At 38.8% G+C, this 24,319-nt stretch overlaps 1 protein-coding gene across 1 annotated transcript; it reads right to left on the reverse strand.

The window, feature by feature from the left end:
• Positions 1-1,003: 1,003 nt before the first annotated feature.
• Positions 1,004-23,926, reverse strand: ldb3b (LIM domain binding 3b). Its single transcript, XM_034708319.1, has 10 exons — positions 23,863-23,926; positions 21,562-21,896; positions 15,547-15,698; positions 15,373-15,448; positions 10,133-10,155; positions 8,195-8,392; positions 5,734-5,757; positions 3,795-3,964; positions 3,601-3,637; positions 1,004-1,672 (listed from the first exon to the last, which is right to left on the reverse strand). Exons 2-10 carry the CDS (start codon positions 21,655-21,657, stop codon positions 1,576-1,578), a joined length of 873 nt encoding a protein of 290 aa, XP_034564210.1. The 5' UTR covers positions 21,658-21,896; positions 23,863-23,926; the 3' UTR covers positions 1,004-1,575.
• Between the last annotated feature and the right edge of the window lie 393 nt (positions 23,927-24,319).

Here is a 24,319-nt window from a genome sequence, read left to right on the forward strand (position 1 = left end):
GTAAGAATAAATATAGAAACAGCGTTAATCTATTAATCTTCACATATATGTGTATACAGTATAATTTATAGCCTATATTTATAGTTATATAGCCTATTAATATATTTATAGTTATATAGCCTATTTATATATCTTAAATTGTGTGGTTAAGCAGTCTGTACGGTAAGAGCCTGCCTGACGACAGTCAGTCGTCCCTTAAGCGCCTTGAATTTGAGGAAAGTAAAAATTGTGCAATAAAAATTCCTAACATCACTAAGGTGAGCTGATGACGTCATGCAGGTCATGTGAGAAGTCTCAAAGTGCTGCCCCATTCCCAGTTCTACAGTTTGAGCCCTTACAGCCTCCTGCCCTCAGTCACTTTCCAGCTGACGTCAATTAAGTCAAGAAGGGCTCAGGGCTCAGGGAGGACATTGAGATTGGGCCATAGCGTGACGTAAAGAGGCGGAGTTTCAGCCTCATAGCCAACAGCTATGTGTTCCCGTCTGGGAGTCATGTCAGTCATGTCCTTATTTGGGCAAAAACTCGTAATCTTAATATCTTCTGAACCGTCACGTTAGAAAGAAATTCACCCCCCGTACAATGTGTGCCGATAGAGAAATTAGCTACGTAGAGCCAAGCCGTTTTTTGAACCAGGCTGTAAACATGTTTATTAATGCTGCAAAGATCATCTTTTTGAATTGGTGTGTATGTGGTTTCCAGTGTTTCTGCAGCCAGCCTCAAGTGGATTCTTGATGATTTGCAGTTATAACACTTCCGCATGGGCTTCATAGTTTGAGACCGGAGGTTGCCGCTTGATCTCAACATGCTCTGTTCAAAGCAATAAGATTCTATTTCTAAATGTTTTTTGTTCTTCAAAAAGTCAGAACTCCGCCTCTTCTATGTTAAACGCATTCAAAATGTCAGAAGTGACTAATACTAATTAATATAGGAATGTCCACTAAGTCATGAAACCAGCTTTTATTCACAAAACAGAGTGACATGATCATTTAATTCCACTCAGCCATCTGGTTTAAAGAAAACATTTATTCACATTGATATCAGTACATTTTTGAGTGCATTTTTATTACATACTGTATTTGTGCATGAAGGTAAATCTCTATGTGTGTATGTCTTCCAGTGCCTTCTCACAAGCATGCGTGTACTGTCAAAAACTCATGTTTTTAAATGAGGTTCATGTGCTATATACTACATGTAGGGCGTAAAAGAAAAGTCGTCAGTTCTGCATCCCAACTTGAATAATTAACATTTTTGTACAATTTCCCTTTAATTTAAGAGAGACAGAACCCAAACAAACAGAGAAAGAAAGAAAGAAACACCCAAGGGCATTATTAGGTCTTAGCAGCAGACAGATACATTTGACAGGTAATTCTGAGCTATTGAACTCTAGCATTCTTACGCTAACAGTTAGTATCTCACATTCTACTAATCTAGACTAAAACACTATCTCACATTTCTGAGGAGTTTCCTCCTCCTGCTCCTTTTTCCCTCCATAATTTACCCCTCCTCTTGTTAACTCCAGTGCTTTTGTCCATTTCCTCCTTTATATGTTCCTTTTATAGCTTTTTCTCCCGCTCTTTACTCCGTGACGTTGAGGATCTGTGAAGACAGTCCCTGGTGCCAGTTCTTCAGCTTAGCAAAGCGGGGCCCTTTCACCTCGGACTCAAACCTCTCCCTAAAGGTGTGGAAAAAAAGTAGTACATTCTTTTGAAGTTGAATTAATTCCACTGTTATCTTTGTGCAGTGAACTCCAATGAGTTGGGAAGCTAAGCATAGCATCACATCTAGAAACAGGGAAAAAGCTAGCATGGTCCTGTTTAAAGGTAACAAAAGGTGCATTTCCACCAAGAGTTCCTGGGGCTTTTAGCCCCCAGAACTACTTAACACTGAACTAAAAGGTTCCTGTGCCCCCCATTGTTGTCTGCGTTTCGACTACGTATAGATTGTGAAAATCAGGCCAGTGATGTATGGAGGGGAAAAAAAGGTAAATGCACTACACCACCAGACCAGTAGAGGGCAGTAGGACAAAGACGAATGGCATTCATCGCAGATGACACCATAGAAGCAGACTAACAGGCAGGAATCATATTAGCAACACAACAGTTAGCAGATTGCAGATGGATTCACTAAATAAACACATGAAAGGAGATAAGCGCGAGTAGCAAGGACATTTAAACACGGCTTTAAAATCCTTTTTAACTCAAAAGCTGTGGCAGAGATCGACCGGTGTTTTGGTTTAAACAGCAACCCTGTTAACTGCTGACTTTCAGCAAGATGCATCCCTCATAAACGTCTTTAGATGATCATTAAATATCTAATGAGGATATTTTGAATCTTAATTAAAAAAAACAAACTAGTTTGCATTCCAAGGATCTCCATCTGTGTTTCAACAGCTGTGTAAACTTCACAAACACAGACACGTTCAGCTGAAGGTCTCCAGTTACACTTCTAAAAGCGCTACTACTGTTACAAACTGCTAAATCAAGGGAATCACAGCTTCTTCTTTTTTTTTAAAGTACACACACATACAACAAAGATAGAACAAATTAAAGAAAGAGAAATCAAGTGAATCACAGATGTGTGTGACGTTATAGTGGAAGACGGACTGAATAAAATCACTGCGGTTAATTTACCAATCAGACACGTTTAGCATTGCAGGCCCTGCCCCCCAAAAGTCCCAGGACCTTTGAAAAGTACTACCCCCCCTAGCAGTGGCTTTTTAGGGGGGAGATTATCTACCCCTGAACTAAATGTAGACCCTGGGTCCACAGGTCGAAACGCACGTAGTTCAGGGGTAAAATGCCTAAAACCTGACTAGCACCACTGCTACAGTGAACTTATTAGCTCACTTGACAACATTTGTTTAATGCTTGGAAAAAACGTTTAACTCAATTTCAGGTTACATTTTTTTTCTTATTTATTTTTCTAACACTTTGGCCAAAAACAGGCTAGTTTCAATCTTTTTATGCTAATATTTTGTCTCGTATTCCTAAAAAAATGAGAATTCAAATTTTCGTATGACCTAATTTTCTGTCAATGTTGCTTAAACCATGAATTTCTTGTATTGATTCCAACCAATATCTGCTTCTAAAGGCAACTGATGTACCAGATTTACTTCAGCAGGAAAGATTACCGTCTGTATTAAATGTAAGCTCTGAACTTTTATAAAGGCATCTCAAGCAACATTATTTTCTGGTTGCTTTGTTGGTGAGAGTTTGATTGAAAAACATTGACAGCACTCACGTATCAGTGCATTGAATGTGAGATTACATTTAGGATAGCTCCGTTTTGCAAAAGTACTGTAAACAAGGGGAGACAACTAGCCTGACTGTCTGAAGGTACAAAGCACCCATCAGCATTCAAAGAAGTCAGGAATTGGAACATTTTGTTTCTCTTTTCTTTGACTTGTTCATAAGAAATATGAAATGTAAAAATGAAATCTTGGTTCTTGCTGTTCTCACAAATCACTGCACCCAGCCTAGAGAAGTTCCTGCACATACAGCAAGTCCTTGAAAACTGAAGTTTTTTTCACACCATGCTTTTGTGGGACTTAATAAAAAAAAACTGAGGGCATTGACAACTCCTCTCACTTCCCCATCTTACCTCGACTTCTGCAGGGCTTCCTCATCTGGGTCTTGCACTGCATGGAGAGAAAAGAGCAAAAGGATTTGTTAAGAATGATCTCTGAGTCTGAGCAAGAAGTGAGGATCAGCGGTGATAAGTACCAAAAAGATCAAGAGGTAAGAAAAGACCGAAGAATAGAAAGAAAGAAGTGGAGGATTAAGGAGTGTACTGACGGTATTCAGTGCCAGTGATGTGGGCCAGGATCCTGAAGCTCTTGGACTGCAGGTTGGCAGCACGACGAGCCCATTCAGACATATCCGTGAGTGATTCTCCTGGCCTGATCACTGCCTGGTAAACTGGAGATGCACAGTCTACCACAGGGTCCTTGACGGGCAGAGCTCCACTGTGAGTGGAGACAGTTCTATTAGAGGCCTGAGTGTGGAGTATGTGGTGTATGCATAGACCCCAAATGTAATAAATGTTCATAATGTACTAAATGCCCACAAAGCAACTGAAGAAATGATATAACTACAATATTTTGTGTATCGGTATTGTACATTATGTAACATTCAGCACAGAGCAACAGGAATAAAGCTAATACCATCAATTAACCCTCCTGTTACCCTCAAATTTACTACCACTTTTATCCTTGGGGTCAATTTGACCCCAGCAATCCAAACTTCCAGAAACTGATTGTTACCCAGGTTTATGTGTCAGGTACTAAATGTTTCTTTGTTGACTACCTAAATAGCCTTTAGATAAAAAAATATTTCAAGCATCAGAATGACTTTGTTCGTAAAACAGAACATCAAACTGCTGCGAGTTTGTCATGCTCTCGTCAACCCTGGCTTGTTTCTATCTTATCAACACATAAGACACAGGACACATCATTGAATGTCTTTAGAAACATGTTGGCTGGAAATATTATATCTCAATATAAAGGTTGGCAGTTCGGTCCCAGCTCCTGCAGTCACATGTGGAAGTGTCCTTGGTTATAGTGATCTCAATATCATCTAAAACAACCAAAACAATTGTGTGTAAAATGTTGATATGTCTTATGTTTTATAGAGATAAACAGCCTGGGGTCAAATTGACCCCAAGGAACACCGATGCATTTTTTTTTTTTTTTTACAGGAAATTGTACCATCAAGATTTCAATTTTACGTTTTCCCAGTTTTCCCCATTAAATTAGGAAAAGTCATGAAAAATGAAGCCAAAAAGATGTCAGTCATTAATTTAGAGATGTTGAACATTGAATGGGGTCCAATTGACCCCAAGGATAATAGGAGGGTTAAATACTTTCCAATAGGGATATTCAAATAAAACAGAATTTTTTATTAAAAGATAAATTAAAATTCAGAGCAGAGCAGTCAGAAAGCAGTCAAAATGTATTTAACACTGCTAATCATGGGCTCAGAGTGTCTGCTGTAAAATGATGTCAAATTGGTTTACTGAGCACGGCTAACAATAGCAGAGCTAGAACCACCAGCCTTCGTTCCTCCTTTCACGTTAACATCATGTCATACATGTCTGTGCCGTTACACGTTGCTCCAGTTAAGTGGTTATCTCATTCTCAGTCTACATGGGCAGTTTTTACATTATGATCACTAATTGCATTTTCGTTGGTGAACACAGTGTTTCGATTGTTCATAAATGTTGTCTGTCTGTTTTCATATAGGTGATGATGGTGCTGAAGGTGTGGTTTACAGGAGTTTAAACAGCAACATGGCTGAACTGTATTTTTCCAGGATTTGTAATGATTGTTAGAAATATTGATTGGGCAGTATTCCTTTAAAAACCAAGAACATTCACATGCCATGAAGTCCCACCAGGTTTCAGACACTGCGTTAATCTCACCTGCTTTTTTTTTTTTTTTTTTGAAGGAAAAAACCTTTAACACTCACACACTTATGCCAAAGTACCTCGAGGTACTTCCACACACATCACCAAATCCTTGAAGGCCTTATGGTTAGTGGGTTTGTAGAATCATGAAAAAACTTTAGTTTGACACACAATATAACAAGAAGAAAAAACATTTTAGATACCCAAATACGTTCAACGGAATGTTATGGAGACACACGGAGCACTGCACAAGCTGTTAAGAAATAATGAGACAAAGGAGACACGAGTACGAGGAGAGGCGGGATGGAAAAGGAGCGCTGCTGTACTTACGCCAAGGGAGAGCCGGCCTCCTCACTGAGGTCACAACCAGGAAGGGAAGATGGGGAGGGATTTGTTGAGGGCGGCACAGGTGTGGTTGGTTGTTTTTTTGTGGACGGAATGAGGAGAGGAGAGTGGGTGAAAGGCCCAAAGGAGTTTGGGGCACGGACAAAGACAACATGGAAAAGCCCGGGCATACAGTAGAGGCGACATCAGAGTCGCTGCAGCGCAGGCTAAACCGAGTTTGGTTTCTAAAAGCTGCTTTTTGTGTTTGGGCTTTTCAGAATCAGTATCACAAAGGGTTTGTTCATCCAAGTGACCAAAAAACACACATATTCTCTCTCTTATGACAAAGTTCTCAGCTATGTAGATATTTTTATTATATTTACCAAATCTTGTTAGTTCTCTGATATTATGTCGAGTATGTCCTCAATGTTCCTCATGTAGGAACACAAGATTCTAACAGATTAAAAACACTGCTGCAGGTTTAATGCTGCAGCTTCTGTGTCTGAGATTCTTCAATTAGTTTGGTGTGGTGAATGTCTCTGAAAGGTACCCCTGAGCCTCACTAATGTTGCAATGGGGGAAAAGCCTTTGCAGTTAAGCAAATTAAGAAAATAGCAAACTAAGTTCATCAAACATTGACCCAAAATCTGTACTTGAACTGATGCTTCATCTGGGATCCATCCAGCCATTATCTATGCTGCTTATCCTGTTCGGGGTTGTGGGGGGCTGGGCTCAGTTGTCATTGGGCGAGAGTACACTTGGGTACACTGTGGACAGGTCAACAGTCTGTCACAGGGTAGACATAATAACAGATAACCATAAACACTGACACCTATGAGCGGGGCCAGCCCGTGGCTTAGGCAGTATAGGCAAATGCTAGGGGCACTGGCCATCCATAGGGGGCGCCGCTAAATGACTGAGGAAGAAAATTTGAAGATAAAAGGAAAAACAATATTGTTTTATCTAATTTAATTTTGGATTAAATTGCGGAATGATGCCAGTAAACATTTAAAAGCTTGTGATTCACTTTTGGTTTTAAAAATAATGGTATGCAAAGCAGTTTTTGAAGTCTTTAAGTGTTCATGATTTACTTGTTTTTGTTGTTTTCTTTACACTGTTAGCTTAATAAGATAGAAATGTAGGCTAGGCTTAAATAATACTGTCCAAAGGGAGCAGTGGTCCAGCTTAAGGACCTCTGCTCCCTTTGGACAGTGCGGGTGGTCCAGAAAGCGAACCAAATTTTGACCCAACCGGGACACATTCTTGGCAGTGAATTCTCAATCATGCTCTCATGTCGGCGGTATTATGTTCCAGTGAAGAAAACAGACCGCTAAGCTAATTATTTCATTCCTTCCGCCACAAGGCTGCTAAATGCACAAAGGCAGAATAAATCTGGAATCACCTAGCATCCCACTTTTGCTGTACGGTCACTGGTTGTGGTAGTTGCTGATGTCACGACGTGTTATCTATTTCCTTGACATGTTATTTTTATTTCCTTGTTTCCTTTACTGTATATTTTGTACTATGGACAGGTTGACTGTAAAACTGAATTGTCCTTCGGGGACTAATAAAGTATTCTGAATCTGAATCTGAATCTGAAATGAGCATTTTGCTTCTGCCTTTTCAGTCATCAGTTAATACATTACTGTTGCTTTGTTGAAAGTGTCTGCACTGTGGAAATGAATGTGTTATATAATGACTGAATAAATTCTACTACTATTACATTATGTATTTTGAATTTGCATTTGTATTATTATTTTCCTACTAAATATCAGTGTTATTACCATTTTATTAATGTTCTTTTAGAGGTCATTTTATTTTAAAACAAAGGAAACGTGTAAAACATAAAGCTGGATGTCAGTTTTCTTTCAGTGTATATGTGATGTGATTGTTGGAGTTGGTTATAATACAAGGGGCACCAGTTAAAATATTGCCTAGGGCACCAAGTCGGTTAGTAAATTGAGCAAATTAGAGTGGCAAATTTACTTAACAAGCATGTGTTTGGACATGGTTCTTAGCTAAGTGGCAGCTCGAAAACTGGCGAACACAGGCAAGAACTTAATATATTACATATGTTTAGCACTGTACTTCAGAACTTTTATTTAATCAGATCTGAGAACCTAAAAAAACACTTTGTAGGTCTAAAGAGATGAAACAGGGGGCCTAAATCTTTGTTAGAAAGTAGCATCAACAATTAGGTCTCTTACAGAGGCAACCAGTACTTAGATAAACATATCAGTTGCACAAACCTCAGATTGATTTCCTCAGAAAATTTAACCAACAAATATCTTCATTGTCAGAAACTGTTGGCCGTAAGTGAGAAAAGAGAGATTTTGAAATTTGGGTGAACTAACCCTTTAATTTGACATTATACACTGGCCACTTTTATTGGTGGAAGTGAAGTCATGTGAAGTGTGTGTGTGATGGAAGATTTCAAAAACCAGAGAGCTTTCTTCTGTGACCTCACCTGTCGTGCCCCTTGGCCTGCGACTGCCCTGCAATGGCGTCCATGATGGCGTCCTGTGAGTACATGCTGATTGGTGTGTTGTATTGGGCGTGAATAATGGTGGCCTTTCCTCCCGGGCCCTTCACCTCAATGGGCTTGTGGGTAGACAGGGCAGAGTCTTTCAGAGCGATGGGGTTGAAGCTGGGAGTGTACTCCACACTGTCAGTGTCGGGTGTCAGAGGTCAGCGGGTCGAATAGGAGGTAGGGAGTGGAGGGCGGTGTCAGGTGAAGGGGTGGAGATGAGGTTAACAGCCAGGGCGATGAGGGGAGAATATGAGAGGAGAGAAATGGAGAGAAAGCACCAAAGTGAAGGGAGGAAACTGGGTCAGCGTGTGGTCATGTGTGGCTGTTTTAGAACTCAGTGTTAGAGACCTCGTGTGTGGTCACTCAAATACACAGGAGATACACCTCAAACATTATAGAAGCTCTGTCCCAGTTCCAAACTACATACTACACATTTTAGATGAGGTCAGATTTGAAGACTGTGTAAGTCTTTAAATATTGATTCAAGGAGTGAAATATATTGATGAAAAATACAAACTAGAATCCCCAGAAAACCCAACAATAAGAATATTATTTAATTTACACAATAGCAATAATAATTAGTCTAAGAATTATTGAAGCCATATGTGCAAGATTACAAAAATGAAGGAATTTAAGAATATGGTGTATTATTATAACTTTTTAAAAATAGCACTGGAACACAGCATGTCCATAAAATAAATCTCAGGCTTTATCAATCATTACTAAGAGCTTAATGACAAGCAGTAGTTCATGATTAAAACTGTCATACAAGTCCAAAAGAAAATCAAACATGCCAAATTAGTATTATTATTTAATATTATTATTATTGTTTAAAAAACCACAGTGCCAAAATTGACATTTTACTACTGCACTGGATTATAATGACAAACAGATGACATAAAACACCGCTGATGATGTATGAAGAAGCATCAGGGCCACTTTATGGAAAACAAATATTGCCAGCTGTGTGCACTTTGATGCAGGCAGCTGTACCTTTGATATCCACCTTTGGGTCTTTTAACAGATATATTAACCCTCCTGTTATGTTTGTTTCTCTGGAACAGCAATAATGTTCCTGGGTCAATTTGACCCGGGGCATATTCAATTATCCAAAAGTGTCCCAATACACATTTTTTTTTAAATCTAATTTTTAACTCCATTACTAACCATTTAAATCAAGATTTAGTCCATTGGTGTTCTTTAATTCTCACAGATGATGGTTCAATGTGGATAACTCACTCGATTTTTATTAAAAAATAAAGTTAAAACTTTTTTAAATGTACATTGGAAAGCCCTAAATATAAATACAATAGTTTTAAAAATAGGGATGGTGTATATGTAAATAACACAATATTACTCAAATTGAAAGGACAAATTAAGTCAAAACTATTTGAACTTTTCCACTTTATTGTTTTGGAAATACTGAAGGTGTATTTTAGTTCCAACTCGGCTAAAATGTGAATTTTTATTATGACAAAAATATCGATATTAAGAGTTGAAATATAGATATCATATTGGAGGTCAAAGTATTGTGATATATTGCTGTACTGATATTTTTTCACACCTCTACACACTACTTCTGTAAAACTGTGCATAAGTACAGCATGTGAGTAGCCAATAGTTCTTTCTGATTTGGGCCCTGGATGCTGTTAATATGTTATCCATTCTCAGCCAGTAAGAAATTTCAGAAATGATATGGGAAAATAATTACATTATCGCAAAAGTTTTAGTCCGACCTCCTGCAACATGTATCCATAATGGACACAAGTTCACACCACACCAAAACGACCAGCCAGTAAACTCTCAAAGCCACAACTCTATCTACTGATGCAAACTCCATGCACATGAACTCCTGACAAACATGATAGTACTGACGTTGCAGCTGTGTTGGCGATGACCTGAAATACACCACAGAGAAAGACGAAGAGATAAAGAGATTGAGTGAATGTAATCAACTGCAGGTATTTCAGCAGTAACAATGACCAGTGTGCGTTCATAGGAAACTATCCAGCTCCACCCATTTCCCTGTAATCCCATGTACAGGTCAGAATAGCAGTCATTTCTCATCACTGGGATATTTCCCAGCTTCCCCTGCATCACCAGCAGTGACTGACAAGAGCAGAAGCGTTTCAATCACATGACACAGGAGCGGGACACATTTAGCACAGAACAGACACAAATACACACAGCGACACACACGCTACACCTGATCTACTTGTGTCAGGACTCCAGTTATTTCATATAGATGAGAGGCTGTAGGTGGGAGAAGATGCCATTGCTGCAGAAACTCATAAACATGTAAGATCTGTATAACTCTTACAGAGGAAAATACTTTTGAATGTTTCAAAGAAATATGAGGAGGAGACATGATTTCAGAGCTGCGGCGTTATTAGATGCTCTAAAATTAAACTCAGTCTGTGGGGGAAATAGTGAGGTTAAAACCAGCTCTGTTGGCCTAGCGGTCTAAGTGTGAGCCCAAAGTGTGGAGGCTTTGGTCCTCAGCACAGCTTAATTAAAAAAATGCCTTTTCCTTGCTCTCTGATCTCTTGCTAGCTTGAGCTGTGCATGGTTCCTGGCTAAAATTCTGTTTTTACCAAGGCTGCCTTGAAAATTTAATCATCAGTTAAGATTAGTGTCTGAAGGATCTCTGCAACTGACTGAAGTACTGTAAACTTAAAAAGTGGATAACAAAAAAGTTATCCACTCAAAACTAACAGGCCCAGTTATTAACCCTCCTGTTATGTTTGTTTCTCAGGACTGAGTCAAAAGTGTCAGAAAACAAAAAATCCCCAAAACATTGTTTATATCTCATCATTAACACCATTATTAACCATTTCAATCAATATTTAGTGCAATGGTGTTATTTACCTCTCACAGATCATGGTTCAATGAGGATAACTCACTCATTTTCTTAAAAAAATAATTAAAAACCTTTTTAATGTACATTGGAAAGACCTAAATATAAGTGCAATAGTTTTACATGACATAGATTTTTTTTAAATTTTATTTTACATTTTGAATTTTTTTCTTTTTATGAAGTGAAGCCCAGATAGTTATGCCGTATTTAGCTAGTTTGGAAGAGCAGCGACCTCTGAATACCGCTAGCCTTTCATCCACTTTCACATAAGGACCTGGATTATAGAGTGGTAGAAGTTGATCTACCCATAATACCAAAGAAACAATTATTATTTTATATTTTTGACTCCTTTTAGACTCAACTTTGACTGCCGTCACACTTTGATACAATATATATACAATATAAACATTCAAGGGGGTTTGCAAGTACTTGAAATGGACCATTTTCAATTTATGTGTTGATAACACTAATTAAGCCAAGAAGAAGACAGTTCATACCAAAAAAAAAAACTTTAAAACATTTTTTTGAGATTTTTGAACTTTAAAGTGGGTCAATTTGACCCGAAACATAACAGGAGGGTTAAAACTAGTAAAATCACTCATTGAACTAATAAGATTGAAAGTTCAGCATTTCTCTATTCTCTGTGGTGAATACAAAAGTCAGAAGCTGCTGCAAGTACAACTGCTGCAGTTCTTCTGTAGTTAGCTTTCACAAAATTTTACTTGGTGCCAGATCACCAAGGCTAGTCCAAGGCTAAACTTCCAAACAGCTGTTGTGTAAGTTATTCTTGTTGTTGGTTCACACATTTAACAGAGTAAATTTGGCTTAAATTCCCAAGCTTAAGCACGTCTAAATTAAACCGTACCAGTTGAGTTTGGACTTTTGGATGCATTGTTTGATGCACAGAAACCCTAAATTACAGTTAAACCCTATTTTCTGTTCTGTTATTAACAGAAGATCTTTAAAAAAAAAGATCATTACTTTAAGTGTGCTAGTGTTAAAGTGGGGGAAAAAGGCTTGAGAGTGTGACCCATAAATAAGGCAACAGAGTTGTCCGTACAGTACGTGGTGTCTTCGGGGTACAGTAGGTTCAGTAGAACATGCTGGACCTCACACGTGAGACAGTTCCCCACAGAGAGGGGGAGCTATCTCAGGTACGGCATCTTTGGGGATTCATGATGATGGTGTGTAACCAGAGGGAAACATTCCATGACTATGTCCAACAGCTGCTCTCTCCTGTGTGTATGTGCATGTGTGTGTGTGTGTGTAATCAGAGTGTCCGTGTACTGGGTGAGGTGGGGCTGCTGGCATGATGCTGCCGTCATCGTCCTGCGGTCTGCCTAGAGCACGTTTCCTGCCTCCTGACTTATCGTTAGCTGCAAAGCTGCTTGGCTCCAGAGGGGAAACACATTAGTGAATGCTGATACCTGGATGTGATATGTCAGAGGCCAGGCAGATTGTGCCCTCAATTAACTTCCACAAGTTTTCCATGGCTGAGGCTTCACCCAACTCATGCCATTCCACTGAGGAGAGCAGCCTCATTGTGGCCACAACTGAACTCATGGCATTGCAACATACAGTACAGTCAGGATAAAGACATTGAACATAAGCTTCTTTGTAAAAGTTGTCTTCCAAATATGATTTGTTAAAAGTCAGGTACCTGATTTCAAAAGTGTTTTCTGATGGAAAATTCAAATACCCAAGTTTAATCTGATAGTATCTCAATATGAGTTATATGTATAAATCGTCTGAAATGCTTAAATCCAACAAGGAATTAATCAAACTAACAGAAAACAAGCCAACTAACTCTCTCTGTCAATACAGTTTGAACTGAATGCTCTTGGTTGTTGAGGCGCTTTCTGAATGGCTGAAAAGATGCGATCCGAAAAATTAAAGTCCCTAACGAAAAACCAAACGGCGTCATTTAATTAAGTTTTGAAAACACTTATCGTGTGAATGCATTAGAAAACAACGATTAAAACATTATTCTTAATAATCCATTTTTTAAAAAGCAAATTTAACCTGAGCTTTGAAGCGAAATAAGGAACTTGATAGCAAGAACTACTAAGTTCAAAGTTAGCTAACCACAGTTTGATGAGGATTTCAACACCGATGATTGAAACAGAGAGAGTGGAATTTAGAAATGATGAGAAAAAAAAAATAAAATAAATAAATAAATAAATAAATAAAAATAAATAAATCTGGGAGTACAACACTGTTGTGGTTTCCTATCGTGTTGTGTAAGACTTACAAACATTAACATCTGATAGGACGTGGTTGAATCATAGACTGTATAAAATATGGACGTAGTGTCTGTGACGTCACCTTTCTGTTCCTCGATGGCGGCAGCCATATTGGAAATGCAGAACTCAAGCAGGCAGAGTGTGACGTAAAGAGGCGGAGTTTGAGCCTCTTAGCCAACAGCTATGTGTTCCCGACCGGGAGTCAAGTCAGTCATGTCCTTATTTGGGCAAAAACTCGTAATCTTAATATTTTCTGAACCGTCGTGTTAGAAAAAATGTCATCCCCCGTACAGTGTGTGCCGATAGAGAGATTAGCTACATAGAGCCAAGCTGTTTTTTGAACCAGGCTGTAAACATGTTTATTAATGCTGCAAAGATCGTCTTTTTGAATTGGTGTCTATGTGGTTTCCAGTGTTTCTGCAGCCAGCCTCAAGCGGATTCTCGATGAACTGCAGTTTATAACACTTCACATGGGCTTTATAGTTTTTGAACAGTAGTTGCCGCTTGGGTTAAATACTAACTTAATTTATCGTCTCACATTAGCTAGTTTTAAAAAATGTTGCCCTATTGATATATATATGTCCCACAAGATTGTCACAAATCATTGTATCCATAATGGCCGTTGAGTTACGCAGTCACAGTATGATAGTCGAAAAGTATTTGAGCTTCCAACTCTGGCAATGACGCCAGAGGAGAATTGTGAATACGTTATGGTGGATTGTTTTGAGGTTCATCAAGTAAGCATTGACATCAAGTTTCTAAAGGTTGATCAGTCTCAGTAAATTGTGAGGGAACTATTTAAATTTCTGCATTTGCATAAGCGTAGATGAATTATTCAACAAAATAACTGTAAGTCCCAAACTAGATAATATTAATGAATTTAAAAACATGTGCAAAACAGACAAACCAATAGGAAGTGTATTCACACTCTAAAAGCTAAAGACTGCGAGGCATCTACCATACTTGCTTCATGTAGATGCAACAAGGTGTCGCCTTTTTGTAACCTAATCAGTAATTTAAAACCAGAAAATGAGCTTTACAAGCAAGTTCAGGGGCAGAAAACAGGATTACAAATCTGTTAAAGGATTTGCATTCGTTAAACAGCATCTGAGAAAAGGTGGAGCTGCATTCGCCTGAAGATAAAATGCAATAAAGAGGAAATCAAGGAGCTGAAACAGCAACAAAATAAAGTTCTGTAAAAAGATTTTCCTTTTTGCAACATCATCTCCCTGGTTTCATGTTTACTGCATGGCTAAAGTGAACTGAATAAACGAACAGCCCATTCATTTTATCAGCTGTCTTTTGTCCATGTGAATCTTGTTCTATTTAACATTTTTAACTTTTCCAACGTCATCTGAGAGTTTCGGATGGGACTCCGAGGCCTCTCGACCTTTAGTGAAGTATATCAGATCATCCTGTAATGTGGATCCTGAGACGACCCTGCAGTCTGATCTCCTGCTATTCTGTATCTGGAGGCCGTCCAGGCATGTTTGTGTATATGCTCCCGATATAGTGCCACGTGTAGGAGGGATGAATGCTGGGATAGGGAGAGCAAAATCTGAGCACATTTAACCACAACAGTCCTGTTAGTGTGAGGTTCAATGAGGAAGGGTTTCTTTGCATTTTGCTCAATTCCTCCAAAGTGAGAAGCAGTATTTTTGGTTGTTTTTACATTTGTTAATCAAAGGATACTAATTGCTTTATATTTTCTAACTCCTATACAAGATGGAAAGAGTTTAAGATAGATTTGGAAAGAAAGGAAATGTTAGACTGCTGACTTCTGACTTCTGCACGGGCTCCCTGCAATTTAAATATCTGAAACTAGAGGGCAGCAGAACACAGCCTGTTGGCCTCTTCCAGCCCAGTGATATTGATAACCTCACAAACAGAACACAAGACTACAAATCACAGATAACAGACAGGTAACAAACGTATAAGGCTGCACATTGACTTGACATCATTGCTGGTAATTTTCATCTGTTTGCTCATTATTACTGTTGTGAGTGTGTTGATACCTTCTGGTGGGGGATGATGGGCATGGGTGAATCCATTCTTGGAGTTCCTGTGGGAAGTAGTGCTGTACGTCTAGATCTGAAGATTAAAGAATGAACAACCTCTTAAAATATCCAGTCTTTTTTTGTCCTTTTCAATCATAAAAATGTTTGGTGTAAGTGCTGCTGGTTATTTACTTCAGCATGGTGAGTGACAGTTTGTGGACGGCACACTTGATCTTGTTCTGGGCCTCCAGGTGTGTCATCCCGTCGGTGCTAACACCGTCGATGGCTGAGATGATGTCCCCTTGGGACAGGCTGGCGCCCACCGCCTTGCTCCCCGGGGTTATCTATGGAGAGGTCAAAAGAACAGGTCACACTGGGACCACTGACACACATTCCTTGGGGGAAAAACAAGCAAGAGGAAAACATTTGTAGCTACTCATGTAACATATTTAAGGAAAATACTGGATGCTAGATTATTTCCCAGGGGTGGGTGTTAAATAGGAAACTAAGAGCTTTAGCAACGCGTTGAAAACTGTGAATGCAAATTGAACAAATTTGTTAACTGGACTGTTTCAAATCCCTGGTCAAAACAACATTACATGTGAGTTAATGCTAATTTATCAAATTTATTCAGTTTGCCTCGCAGATCAGTAAATAAGCTTAAAAGGTAAAGAAGCTGATGAAGCAAAATAAAGTTACCCAGCAAATATTTTGTTAAGTTGACCACCAGAGTGAAAACACATTTTATCCAAGAGTCGGCCTCCATATCTGTGAGTACGGCTTGAATGAATGAATAAAGCAGCAGTGTTTTCTTCTGGAAAGGACAGAATAGTTTTGTATCAATAGACTATTCATAAGAGGAGGATGATGCTTGTGTAGCAAATGGTGCATTGTCTTAAACCTACGTGATATCTGAGGGCCAGCAGGGGGCAATCATACTGGCAAAAACAAGTCAGGTTGTCTTTAGCTTTTCACTTTATTACCTCAGCAAACATTTTCTAAGTCTTCTCTGATACCACATATCAGTTCTGTGAAAAAGTTTGTTCCACTTCAGATTTGTGTTGATTTTGGCGCCCCCTATGGAGAAAGTAGTCTTCTATGAATTTGTCTCGTTATGTGTAATATGTCTTTCTTCACTGAAACCCTCCCCCCCCAAACAATTTTAATTTATCCGTCATTAAAATGTTTCCCTGTGGATTGGGGAGAAAAGAACTACCAGCAGCATGGAGTTGAGCACTCGGACTGACACTGACTCGCTTAACTGTGGTTTCAGACATGAAATATAACTACAAAGTAAAAGTCACTCTTCTATGTATGTGTATGGGTATGCATACGTGTGCTAGTGTGTACGTATGTGTTTGTATGTATATATATATGTATTTCTAAATATTTTATTACTTCTCTTTGTTTATTTTGTCATTTAAAATTATTTTTCAAGAAAAAATTTCTTCACGTGTTTTCTATTAATTTATCTGTTTATTTTATTCACTTTGTTTTTAATATTATCAATTTCATTTTATTTCATTTCACATGTCTGAGCCCCTGTTTGATTGTATTTGTTTTGTCTTGTTACATTAAAAAAGCTACAAATAAAATATAAAATAAAAATAAAAATAAAAAAATCCCTCTTTTTTTGGATGACCATGTCTGCCTTTTTAGATCGTGAAAATACATCAGTATCAATTTCAGTGTGTTTCATGTCAAGCTCAAAACTCCTCACAGCAGCTTTAAAAAGTCAAAAGTTACATTAATACATTAATAATAATAGGGTGATATATGTAGTGGCTACCTGTGATGTCAGGATGCTACCATGCTGACCTGTCTACAAAGGAAGAGTGCCAATGATGCATGTCAAAGCTGTCTCCTAAATTCGGTCACTTAAGGTTCCAAAAAGAGAAAAACAGGAGGGTTCACAGCCTTGAGTGACATTATGGTAGCCATAATGGTTACGGCTGGAGTTAGGGATAATACAGTTGATTTCTTCATGTTTTAGTCTATGAGAAAAGACCAGAAAGAGAGCCCCACACCACACCAATTTTAAGTCTCTGCATTGGCTTCCAGTATCTTTTAGACTAGATTTTAAGATTATTTTATTGGTTTTTAAATCTCTTAATGGTTTTGGCCCTTTTTATTTATCAGATTTGCTTTATCATATGAGCCGGTGAGAGCCCTCAGGTCTTCAGGTAGTGGACTTTTAATGGTTCCAAAAGTAAGAACAAAGACTCACGGTGAGGCAGCTCTTTATTATTGCGGCCCACGCCTGTGGAACACCCTACCTGAAGATCTGAGGGCTGCACAGAGCATCAACATTTTTAAAAGCAAACTCAAGACAGACCTTTTTAGTCTCGCTTTTAACTGAGTTTGATTTTTTATAACAGTTGCATTTATTTATTTATTTATTATCTAGTTCAAATTTTAGTCACTTTTATTCTATTTTATTTATCTATGTACTTATTTACTTTATTCTTTTAAGTATAGCATCTTATTTTCTTTTAATGGTTTAATATTTTAGTGTTTGATTATCTTGGAAATCTATTTTATTTTGGTGATTTTTATTTCCTGTGTTGAGTTTTAACATCTTATTTTGCCTCCAGTGTTTCCTCATTAAGATATCATGAGAGCGTTTCCTCAGTTCGTTCAGCAGGTCTTTTAGTTGTTGATGTATTTTTGTTGTTTTTATTACTATTGTTGCATATATTGTGTTCTTAACTTTAGGATTGCGGGGTGGGTTTAGGGTCGGGGCTGGGGTTGGGATATTTTTCTTAGTTTGTTCTATTTTAAGTTGTTTTTATGTACAGCACTTTGTGTTACAATGTCATTGTATGAAAAGTGCTTTAAAAATAAAGTCTGATTGATGATTGATTGATTGATGAGTAGAGTAAAAGTTAATTTGTCCAGTGGCAAATGTCCCTACTGTAGGGAATTGTCGTTCTGTGTTGATCATTGGTAACCCCTGCTATTTTCTCCTGTCTTTGTTGATTTCTTCCTGTAAATATGTGTTTTCTGATCAACATTCTGTCAAATGTACCACTCACCATGAATATTTGTTGTGGAAAATGTTAATCAAAGGTTGTTTTGGCAGTATGATGTTAATCACCTTCCCTGAAACCTGCCATATGCTGGCTGTCCCAGGCAGTAGGAATGACTGAATAGGAAAAGGCCTTCCTGCCTCTGTTGGTGTCATTTGCTTGTATTGGTCTTCAGGGGAAACAGGACTTTTATAAATACGTTTTATACCCAGTTGAAAATGAATCACAGGAACTCTGCAGTCTTCCTTTTTTCTTTGTATCATCAAAATAGCACACCTCTCAGTTGTCAGTCATATGTTGACCTTCAGCTGAGTCCTCATTCTCCTGACTTGGTCTCCCACAAAGCCTGACTTAAACTCCACAGAGAGGAGGTTTAAATGAGCTCAGAGGCCTGCAGGGACATACAGTATTGGGTCTAAGCTTACAGTCCACTCGTTAAAGAGTTAAAAATAAGCAATGCTGTTGATGCCTGCTTGGCTTCTTTACTGTGATTGACCCTGCTGAGCCCCTCCCAAACACACACACATACATACACACACACACACACACACACACACACACACACACACACACACACACACACACACACACACACACACACAAACACACACACACACACACTGAACCCCTCCCACACACCTGCTCCTGACATTCACACCATTTCCTCATTTCTCTCTCTCTTTCTTTTTGCGCTAACCTTCTCTCTTAAATGTGCAACCCATGCCTACATTTTCCACCCGTCTGCATTACAAACAACTTAATTCTGCTTCTGGCTCTTCATGTCTGTCTCTCTGATTGCTTTTTCTCTCTCTTGTATTTCATTCACGTTGCTCGTGTTTGTAGAATTATGGGGTCTGAGGACAGCAGAGTAACAGTAGGTGGCAGTATGGGAGGTGAAATCAGGCACAGAAATGTACTGTTTCCTGTGTCTAATCAAACACATATGTTAACACATTGCACCACTAACTACCTTGTCATGCATGTTTTTATATGTATCAAACAGGAAGTGGATATAAAGGGTGATTCTGGGATAATTGGATATTAATGAAAGAGAAACACTGGCTTGGATTTTGGAGTGTTTGTCTTCTTTCCGCTTATTACAGAAGAGCCGTTTTGATCTGTTAAGGCTCAAAAGGCATGTAAATATGGTTAAGTGTCTGGGATGACTCATGATTAGACAACTATTTGGGCCGTTTTCTCTGTTTTGGCTGTTAAAGCCCCACTAATTTCATGTTTTATCATTGGACAGAAGACAAAAACTTTGGTGTGTCACATATCTAATGATTTTGGCTAGCCAGACATAAGAAATCTCCTGTCCTCATACCCCTTTCCCCTCACAGTTCCTTGCAAAAGCAGGCTGAAATCCAAACCTTGGCGGTGTTACGTCAAACTGTAACTGCACTCCAAGGTGTCACGTCAAGCTCAAGTGTTTTATGATAACCTGTCAGAGCCCAACATGACCACAGGATGAACACAAATCTGATGATACAATGTCACAGTAGACATGGATCAAAGCTTCCCCCACTGGTTGTCCAAGACAGGGGGATCAAGGGACAATAAAGCAACACGTGTGGAGCTGTGGATCAATAAAGAACGCACGCTGGTCACCAACTGAGCATCAATCTGGACTGAAGAATGAGGAGCGGAAAGTGAGGGGACAGAGTCAGTGTCCACATTGTTCTACTCTGTCTGCAACTGAATCTATTAAATCCTCCATTCATCCATTTTTCAACCCCCCTGTGTCCTCTTGGGATCAAGCTCAGAAAGGTGAAACTAAATCTGAACAACTTGCAATAACAAAGGCTTACTAAAGGCACCACAAGCTGCCATTAGCTTCTTCTCACTCCTTGCTTCTTTCCTGCCCCATTCCCCCTTTCCAAGCCCTCTCCATCCATCTCCATCCACCTCTACTCCAGTGCTATTTAAAGAAATGTTGCCGTAAATACACCAGCAGTCCTGCCAGGCAAAGAAAGAGAGACACCCCGTCTTTCTTCTGCTGAAGTTTTATTTTGCTGAAAACGTCACTTTGTCTTAAACTCTACTTATCCAAACCAAATATTTCTTCAGATGATTGAAGATGAAGGTATAGGAAAATTAATAAACATCGATGCCCTATATAACTCAGCTTCACAAAATCAAGTCTTCTAAAGTAGAAAACATAACTCAACTAGCCATTTTTTATTTGTTAATTTCTTTATTATTGAATTTATTATTTGACAGTTGAAATAAGTTCCACTGACAAAATAAGTCGACCTGTGTCGATAAATGTGACTACCAAAAGCTAGAAGGCTACTCCTCTATGCCGATGATACAGTGATGTTCTATCAACCTGAAGTGTGTCGATTTTTTTTGTACAAAAAAAACGTAGCGCTCTAAAAATTCAATACATCAGCGTCGCCTCCATCCCAGTAAAACTATTCCAGTCTTTCCACTGAAGCTCTATTCTAGCAATCTCTCTGGAGATTACATCTGAGCCCCCCCTGTCATCATGACGTACAGCAACATTACATAACCACAGCTCTTCTCAAACACACACATACAGGCCTGCACACACACACATATCACATGCATATTAATATAGATTTTAACATTTTTCATTTTATCGTCAAACCTGCTGATTTCCAAGTGAAAAAGTGACGATTGGTTCAGTTTCAAACGAAAATTGTACGTTCACGTTACTCTAAGGACTTCTCTTTATTTCAGTGTTAAAGGTTCAACGATGAATCGGCTTCACTTTGTCATTTAAATGTTGTCGAAACAACAGGAAGTGCAACCCTTGCATCAAAAAAACACTCTCTTTTCAACCTTTATACGTTGCTGCTGACGTAATTTCACATATTTGCACCTTAATTTGACAAAAATGTTGCTAAACTTTGGATATTTTTGAATCTCGATGGTTAAGCTGGGCATGAGGAGTTCTGTGTCTTGATGTTTTTGTGTATTGCATTTTTTGATTTCCATCATCCAAAGTCAATCTGTATTTTAACCTGCTTGAGTCTTGAGTCATTTTTGTGCAATTTGTCACAGAAGTATTTCCTTTTAGTGTAACACTGCTGCTGTTTTGTTATGTCACAGTGCATTATCAGTTTCAATGTCACATTGTGTGTTCCTTTTGGTTTATTTATAAGTTGCTTTGTCACAACAGATCTCACTCTGTACGGGGCGACTGTGTCCTTACCCTGGAGATGGTGAGTGGCATGTTGAAGTCTTTTCCTCCCTGTAGTCTGAAGCCCCATGGAGCAGGGCCATTCAGACTCACTGTGTACGTACTCATCTTCGGTTAGACGTCAACACTCCTCCTTTAGACAACTCCTGCTGGCTGTGTGGCTTCTCCTGTAGCTCGGCGTGCCCTCGTTCTCCTCCAGCTATCCTTTTTGTTTCCTGACGGTGCCTTGCTGCTCGTTTATCCTCTGTCAGCCGTGGATTCTCTACCGTCTCTCCCCGTCTGCTCCCAGCTCTCAGGACAAACACCCTGGGGTGGTGGTGGTGGGTGGGTCAGGTGCTGTGGAACCTCTGTGACACACACAAGCATACACACAAATACACACATGACTAGATGGACACAGAAGAGGAGCCTTGCAGTGAGCCGCTGCAAGAAAACAGCCACAGAAACTTCTTACCCAGAAAGCAGAAAGTTCAGAATTGTATAAACACAAACTTTGAAATGTGAATTTTAAAGTTAATATTAAAGGAGAAGAGATTCTTGCCTGCAGAGTTGCTGAGGGTTAGGGACACACAGCCTAAGAATAGACGAGGTGAGCTGAAACACAGGGGCCCTGGCCCTTATAAGGCCTGTAACACGAAGCCCCAGAATGCTTCACTGTCGATTCACATGGCCAATATAGACCCCTCTTACTGCAACACATTCTCTCTCTCTCTCTCTCTCTCTCTCTCTCTCTCTCTCTCTCTCTCTCTCTCTCACTCACTCTCTCCCCGCATCTTTCTCTCTCCTTCTCTCTTTTATACTGCTATCACTTCATGCTGCCAGCACCTTATTATCTGTAATCAGCCTCTGTGCATGGATGTCAGTCACTTTAAAGCCTCACAGTCTTTGCTCAGGGAAGGAAACAACAAATTACTCCGCATTGATTCTCTAAAAACACCCCCACTGAGCTTATCAAGCTGTGAGCTCCATGTGTGTGTGTGCGTCTGTGTGCGTATAAGTGTGTTCTTGTGTGTATGTGTCATCATACAGAGCAATTAAATTAGCAGCAAACCACAGCTGTTAAGGTTAAGTGAACAAAAACAGCAGATTGTGACATAGGTGTTCACAGATTTGATGCTTTCCCTTTTTTTTTTAGGTTGTGCACAGGTGTAACTAAACTGGTGATTTTAAAAGATGAAAGAGAATGATGTTAAAACAGTCCATGGATCCAGTCTGTCAGTCATTCTAGTGCTTAAAAATACCTGGAACTGAAGGTCTATACTGATGACACACTGCTGGTTATTATAAGACCTTAAACAACTTGTTTTTTGCCTTTGTTAGAACAGCTGAGGAGTAACAGTGTTGCAAAGCATGCTTATCATAAGTGAGTTTAAGATCGTTTTCTGTAAAGTAAAGTTGTTGACTGCTTTGCTAACATTTGTTACATGGCTAACAATGCCATAATAAGTGGGCATTGTAAATACAGAAAACTGTAAAGTTAAAAGTGGTAAAAAGAAAGTGCGGTGGACCTGAAGGAAAAAAACAAATTTACAAAAGATGAAACACTTTTACAAAATTGGAGACAAATTTGGCTCTTCCGCCTGCTGAGCACTAAGATACATACAGATGTAAGATACGTAAAAAAAAATCACACCTATTGGGTCTTCATCACTGGGAAATTAGCTACCAAACCAGTTAGCTACCACAACCATTTCAGCTCCTGGCTTTCAATATGGTAAATTTAGCTTTAAAATATGGCTTATATATAGTAAGTATAAATGGGCATTGACTCACACTTGGTTCCCCCCTCAAGTGGCCACTTGAGGAACTGCAATTTGGTACTTTCACATACTTTATGTGTATTCTATATAGTCCTAGAGTATGCTGGTTGACTTACACCAGTTTGAGACTTTTTTCTTAGCTTAGCCTTGACATGGTAATAAGCAGGGTTAGCATGGTTCACACTCAATTATTAAAAAAATATATTTTCAAAGCTTCATTCTTATTATTCATATTTGTGTCATGATTAATAAGAGATTTATATAATATTTATATTTCAAGATTGAAAAAAATATGAATAATGTTCTTTATGTCAATTCAAATAAACCAAACTAAGCCATGGAATCACAATTAAGTGAGAAGACAAAACTAAAAGATGTGAAGTGATATGAAGAGCAGGTCTGCAGGAGGAGGTTTCCTACAATTTTATGTGGAGCATATCTAAAATATGTAAACATTGTATTTATGCCTTAAGCTGGTAACTCAAAATACTACAAACAGCATTTTATTTTCTTTATTCTCTGGAAATATTTGTATTGTATCATGTTCTCTTACCTGGGCCTTATACCAGCTTCACAAGTGTGTTTTCCACAGGTCATCGCCCTTTAAGCAGAATGTGGAGTGCATGTGGAAAACAGGAACCCACGTAGGTTTAAGATGTCACACCAAAACAAGTTTCTGAAACCACAAATGTCATATGAACAGAGTGCATGTCTCACATGTGCAAATAGGACCTGTTCATCAGACGCAGACAAAATCCTTGTACAGTAAAAACATCCTACAATATGTGCAAAACGTGTATTTTTTTTTACCTTTACATTCTTCATTTGTCTTCTTCCTTTTAATTTAGCTGTGCATTTCTTCACAAGTCATTTTGCTGATCTGTTGCATTTGACTGGATGAACAGTATGAACAAACCACCACAGCCTTTTCTCCGACCACAGACACACACATGACAAAACACACACATGCATGAGCACACACGCTTGGTGGAATTTACTTTCCAACAATG

Source organism: Notolabrus celidotus, chromosome 18, assembly GCF_009762535.1.
Source record: "Notolabrus celidotus isolate fNotCel1 chromosome 18, fNotCel1.pri, whole genome shotgun sequence".
Lineage (NCBI taxonomy): Eukaryota > Metazoa > Chordata > Actinopteri > Labriformes > Labridae > Notolabrus > Notolabrus celidotus.

What these genes read in the sequence shown, in the direction of transcription:
- ldb3b (XM_034708319.1), bottom strand. Translation starts at nt 21,657, where the DNA reads ATGAGTACGTACACAGTGAGTCTGAATGGCCCTGCTCCATGGGGCTTC. An exon ending in TGCCACTCACCATCTCCAGG is followed by an intron (nt 15,699 to 21,561) that starts GTAAGGACACAG and finishes ACCTCTCCATAG; the next exon opens with ATAACCCCGGGGAGCAAGGC. An exon ending in ATCGCCAACACAGCTGCAAC is followed by an intron (nt 8,393 to 10,132) that starts GTCAGTACTATC and finishes CGACACTGACAG; the next exon opens with TGTGGAGTACACTCCCAGCT.